At 39.1% G+C, this 6,474-nt stretch overlaps 1 protein-coding gene across 1 annotated transcript; it reads right to left on the bottom strand.

The window, feature by feature from the left end:
• Positions 1–378: 378 nt before the first annotated feature.
• Positions 379–2,274, bottom strand: LOC132549665 (uncharacterized). Its single transcript, XM_060213618.1, has 2 exons — positions 1,136–2,274; positions 379–922 (listed from the first exon to the last, which is right to left on the bottom strand). The coding sequence occupies exons 1-2, from the start codon at positions 2,272–2,274 to the stop codon at positions 379–381; spliced, it is 1,683 nt and encodes a 560-aa protein (XP_060069601.1).
• Between the last annotated feature and the right edge of the window lie 4,200 nt (positions 2,275–6,474).

Raw genomic sequence — 6,474 nt, forward strand, 5'->3', positions numbered from 1 at the left:
TGTTATGTTACTTTAAACATATCTACGTGTTCATACTGTACTGGCAATACTGAAGCATAGCATGGAACAGATATACAAAACAAACGTTTCTCGACTCAAACGTTTTGTTCATAAGTATATCAGAGATTAACTTTCCTCCGTACTATGAATTATCGCTGTCCGGGGTTTGATTCCCGGAACAGACGTGGAAAGGTAAGGGGTCACCTGTCCGATAACGTGGGTTTTCCCCGGGTACTCCAGTTTCCTCCCACAAAAGACCCCTCGCACGCTTACATCCGGGCCAACAAGAGTGATTAGTATAAGTTGAAATTACTTGTTTCGCAATTGTTGTAAAATAAATAAAAATATAATCAAAATAACTGTGGTGATATTTAGAGGTCACGTGCTTCTCGTCCCTTGTCTTGCCTTAACACGTCGGACATTAACGCTAGGCATTGAAATTTGTCCTCTTTGCACCATTTCGTATAGTTTATAGGCTTCAACTTCCTCCCTCATCATTTCGTCCAGATTCCGAACCTCTGTTACCTCACCGTCAGCTACTAATCCATGTGCCAATAGATAATCACACTTTTCTTTGTCATCCAAGGTCACGACCCAGCGACTTTTCGCGTGATTGTCTAGCGCGTGCACAGAAATGGGGTCAAACTGGAGTCTTGTTATGGGACTTCCTATCTGTTTTTCGACTAAGTCTTTCACTTGTGAATGACTCTTCGCGTTATCACGGAAACTGAAGCAGACAGAAAGTGGTTGTGAAACAGGAATTTCCTTTCTAAGACGAAGACGAGTCAACTTTTGTTTCTTCCACTTGTTATAGTTTGCCATTGATTTGACATTGTCAATCAGTGAAAGTTTCTTTGATTTGATTGGCTGTACTTCCGGTTCCGGTGTAACAGTTGAAATGTTTGAGGACGATAATTGCTCCCTGCAACATAAAGAGAAACGGAATAATACCGAGAAAGGGGGCATCTTGTAATTAACTTAATAAGATTCATTGTCTATTTCGGAACTTTCGTCAAAAAACAGTTCTTTACTGCTTTAAACCTTTGGGAGTGAAAACGTGAAAATATGAATCATTGAAAAACATCTTTTACAGTATACTTTTGCATTGCTTGTATATCGACTGACATGTACTTACTTTTGATATCTTGTATCAATAGCCGGAAGTCTGTTGTTATTTGTCGGCTCCATAATGACGCCGTTAGATTCTTCAGTAACGACATTATTTGTGTATTTTCCATACTTGGAAAAAAATTTGTTTCTCTCGGACATGTAATCCTTCATTGAACTTGAACCGTGTCCATTATACGTTGCAGAGACTTCCGGACCCTGGACATATTCTTCAGATGCTTCCTGGCTCGGGATATACACAGTGTTGCCGGTTGCAGTTCCGTCATGAGCTTGGTCAGAAAATGTAACAGATCGCGCATTTCCGGGAAGCCTCACTGGTGGCATCGTCCCAGGAAACGGAAGCGTGCCACCGTCTTTACGCAAATGGGACATTTTGACATGATATGCTTTTCTGTCATTTGGTCTTAGATTCAAATCCTCCAAACGGAAATCATTTTCTTGGTAATCTTCAGGACTTGTCCATGCTTGTAAGCTTACTCGTTTTCCTTTCGGGTTCCCTTGGTCTTTATCATTCATCGTTCGGTTTCGTTTACCGTTTCCACCTGGTCGAAAACCGAGATTACACAGCCGTTCGTAAGTCTCTTCGTCGATCGCAGTTTTCATCAAGGACGGAAAAGACACTGGCATTTTTTCTATCTGTTCACTTGGGGGTCGCCACACATTTTTAGTGTAGCGACAGGTCTGGGATCCGTCAAGAACGTTGGCGCCATCTATTTCGTCTTCGTTGTCATATATAGAAGGAAGCCTGATTTTCTCATCCTGGAAGTAGTCTGGTTTAAAAGCTGGATCCCCGCGATAAGTAATAAACGCTTCCATTCGACTATCGGGAACTTCGGTGTCGATTTTCCACTTCATTACTTTCGAATGGGCATCGTAAGCTAGCGCCCCCTGGTAGCCCTTTATGGTCAACAACTCGGGTAGATTGCTAAGAACGTCACCGATTTTGATGCGAGTTTGTCTAGAAACATACACATCCCCAATGACGTCATCGCTCTGGTCATCAAGCTGGACACACTTGGCGTTAATGTCATGGCTTGTTAAAGGATAGGGCACGGAACATAACGGAAATGTCCGGTGTGTGAGCTCCTGTGCTGGTGTCCGGCCATCTGTGGTCAGCAGGATCAATGCTTGGCTTGACGTTGGCATTGGTGGTTATTCTGAAACATAAAAATCAATTAATGTAATTGTAAAATAGAAAATGAAGAGAAGACATTCAAACGCTGCTACAATGCTGGAAAATACTAATAATGCAATGTTGATATCACGTCTACACTGCTCCATCAAACTACATAAAATACTAATATGGACAGAAATCCGAGCTTAGGTATTTAGTAGTAAGCCAATATGCGTATGGTCGAACGAACAATGAAAAAAATAATATTCATAAAGAATTACAAATATTTCATGTAAACTTTATATTGAGATACCAATTAGGGCGATCAGTAAGTAAAACATTTGTATATTTGTATATTTTCCCCAAACAACGATATTTGAAGGCAACCTGCCGTCATCTATCTCGGTAATCCTGATGTTCTTGCGAGAGATCAGCGAATATGTTGTGATCGAACTATATGGTTATAACCGCCATTTTGATTGACAAATCAAGTGACCGCTAAAATCAACTGGCTTGTAAAACAACGTATTAATGTTTAGCTGCAAGTAAACATTATGATGTCAAACGCTGCTTGAGTTCTGTTATTATTCCCCTGAATGTTTATTGCTAAATTTCAAATCAAATTGTAAAGTAGTTGTTCTTATCATCGGCAGTGTACGAATCTATACTTTGTTTTTAAGAATAAAAAAAAACATAGTAGACGCTTACAATTAGTTTAACAATGAACGAACGTCATTAGATAGATGACAGCTGCACACGACAACTCTGACGTCGATTAAAAAAAATATGATGCAATAGAATATTGCAACGATGACGTCAGGACGGCGGTATCCTTGACATATGTGTTGCTCCTAAAAAAGTATGGTATGCATTTTGATTAAATTTTTTAAACATTGAACAGCTATCTGTTGGCATTCACGGGAATATAAATACTAGTGAAACAGGGCTAATTCAATGTTTTATTTGCCTTATCTGTAACTGTGAAATGAGCGACACAGCCTTGTTCAGCAATGACAACACAATAGTACACTCTTTACAGTATATACATGTTTATTTACAATAAATGTTAATATAATGTACACCAAAGCTTACACAATACATGCTCACCCACACACTCACAAAACACTTAGATATATACTGTATATATTTTATGAACGTCCCGTCAAATCCATGTTCCTCTTCGTCTCTGTGGGTTAGACATGTAGACGTGGCATGACGAGGACAACTGGACAGTGTATACAACATGTACAGTAACGCCAACCATCAATAAAGGTTACACAAATATTCCAACCAATGGAACGCACTTCTATTGGAGACGAAAAACTACGGTGTAGGTCGTTCTCTAGTCGAGGACATGTGAACCGCTGGATACAAAGGGTCCCGTTTTACCCCCGCAGAGTAATAGAACATAACTGGCCATGTCCCGTTCAGATCTATTGCGTATCGGCTGGTCTGTTTTCTTCTCATCAAACCCATGCTAAAATATGATTAAAGACTGAAAATGACGTAAGATGTCAGTATAAACCCAACTATTTCATTCCAGTTACATTTCCTCCATGCGTTTCCATACTTTTATAATTTGAACAAATTGAGATTTGATATAAAAAGTTATTGATATATCATTATTTCCTAAATGCGTGATATAGAACATCACGTATTGATTAAGTATAGAATAAACAATTAAACATTAAGTAAACTGATGAATCGTGCGGTACCACTGCAATACAAACTACATGTATGTTGTCTCCTATGGGTTTCCATACCTCTCATACTAAATACGATTTAAACGCTTGCGTAATTGAAATGAATTATAGAATAATTGATAGCATAAGATATGTACGTTACAAGTTATTGCTATCTTACTCCAACAACAAATGCCTAGCCATCAAAACATTTCTAAGTCTCTATACAACAAATATGCGCACGTGAAAGCAAGCAAAATAACAACTGCAGTCATGCTTGAGTGGCCCGTGGTTACCGTTCTTCATTCAGTAAATTCTTTATCCAAATCGGCATCAAGCGAATACTTACAAATAAACAGAGGATAAACACTTACCACAATCAGCTTTCTGTGTTTTACTCCATGGCACGGCCTCTGGAAAATGTTTCATTTCTCCGTACTATATAGTACGAGCGGTTACCGCCATGCTTCAAAAATGTCTCCCCGGAACCTCTCGTTACTTTTAAAAAATTACTCGGCATTATAGAGAGCAATCCACTAAGCAATTACAGTACAATACATACAAAACTTACAAAAACATAAGAAGCATTGTATTCAATATATATATGTACATGTATGCGAGCGTGACATTGTTAAGTTGGCACGATTATCCCATGAATGTGCAACTCCGGTAAAATACACGTCGCAATTCGCCACTTGGCTAGAGATAAACAAGCCGAAGGACCAGAGTTCGAATCCAGACGGAGGCATTTTGAATATGTAATGTCATCTGTTACAAATCCCAACGTAAAAGAGTTAAATGCTCACATTCACCATTTTCAACCACCGTCTTATTGTTTGGACATGCAACCTGAATTTTACCTAAACTATTTCTCTATAAAATTCAGCTGGTAATATACAACTAAAATAGGTAATGTTACCCTGTAGCAATGTCACACAATGGTAAATCTATATTCTAGTCATAGCAGATTCATGACAGTACCTTGAATTCGCAATAATGATGCCCTATTGTGGAATACGTCTTTTCGCGTGACGTCACGATGTAGATATACAGGTAAGTATTTAATTTTGATAATCCTCCCTTAGGTGACGATAACCCTCTATGACTTACCTAGCTCCGTTCAACCTCCTAATATCCTCAAAGCACAAATAACTTTATTATAATATATCTCAATGATACTTTTAACCGCCCCAGTCGGCATTATCTCGACATTTATGGCACTAAGATAAATCTCTTATCTAAAGGTGAATTAGAAATTGTATTTATAATACCATTCAAGTGAGAGAAATGTCTTGAATCTCGTTCAACATCGTAAATGGTATTTAACGTCGTATATCAGAATGAGACTGCAGTAGATTAAGAGATTTGTAAGAGTTCCGCTGTCAAATATCTGGCGCGTGACCAAGGATAGTGTAGAGTGCTGTAACACCAAACAACCCATACGACAAAATTTATGTCTTCATCTGGTGGTTGTAAAGGAGTTTGTTTTTACAGAGGAAGTGTACACAGACATTGAAAAATCCAACATCATTTGATATATAACATAGTTTTACGTTGAAACTAGGGAAACCGTATGCTGAAGCATTCTATTTGGATTTTAACAGCCTCTTTAACAGGCTTAATTGTTACGAATGCTTTCGTGGGTTTCAATTTTTCGTGGGTTTTCAAAACATTGATAATTCTAAAACATTTGACTTCGTCTATGAATATAGCTCAATAAACTATCTTCACTGATTTAAGATTTCATGGACATATGAATTCGCGGATTAAGAGTACCTGAAGCCAGCGAAAATAAATTCCCACGAAAATTAAATATTGTACAACAGAAAACACAGAATAATGTTTCTTTTGTGTAGGTACCCGGTATATTGTCAGTCCCTCTCCTCTACCACAAACAATGATACAACAGAGATAGTAAACAGTAAGTAAGTAGGTCAAAGAGTTACATTTTTAACACTGATGTACGGTAATAACCCCCCTCCCGTCCCCTTACACACATTTTGATATTGATGTACGGTAATAACTTTACAATAATGAGATATGACATGAAGTAGCATGTCCTATACTCACAGCAGTGGAGATAGTGATGGGATAATCTTTTCCGCTCTATCCGTCCTCTCCAACTTCCCTTCATACCCGTCTCGTCCCGTCCCGTTCCCCCATAATCACTTTACAACGTAACTTATGTACACATATTGGTGACCTCCCACCCCGCACCCCACCCCGCACCCCGCACCCCGCCCCCAACCCCTCACCCAACTCCCACCCCCATCCCTACTCAAAAAGAACAGATCTCCCCACCGCGCCTCCACCCCATTAAATGCACGCTTACGTCGTTTAAATGAGCTAAATGTACATTTTATACTCACTACACCTCTCCTCCGATTCCCTCCGACCACTGATAAGGTATGTATCGACTACACAGGTAGAGGAACCCCTGCACAGCTTACTCACAGAGCACGTGTGTCCAGGCGTAATGAAGCATGGTGATTCATATCACATTTATGTTGACCATGAATAATAATTTATTGTTGAACATTCGTCGTTATC

The sequence above is a fragment of the Ylistrum balloti genome, unplaced genomic scaffold, assembly GCF_031769215.1.
Source record: "Ylistrum balloti isolate Yb309-2 unplaced genomic scaffold, AGI_CSIRO_Ybal_v1 Utg370076, whole genome shotgun sequence".
Classification (NCBI taxonomy): Eukaryota; Metazoa; Mollusca; class Bivalvia; order Pectinida; family Pectinidae; genus Ylistrum; species Ylistrum balloti.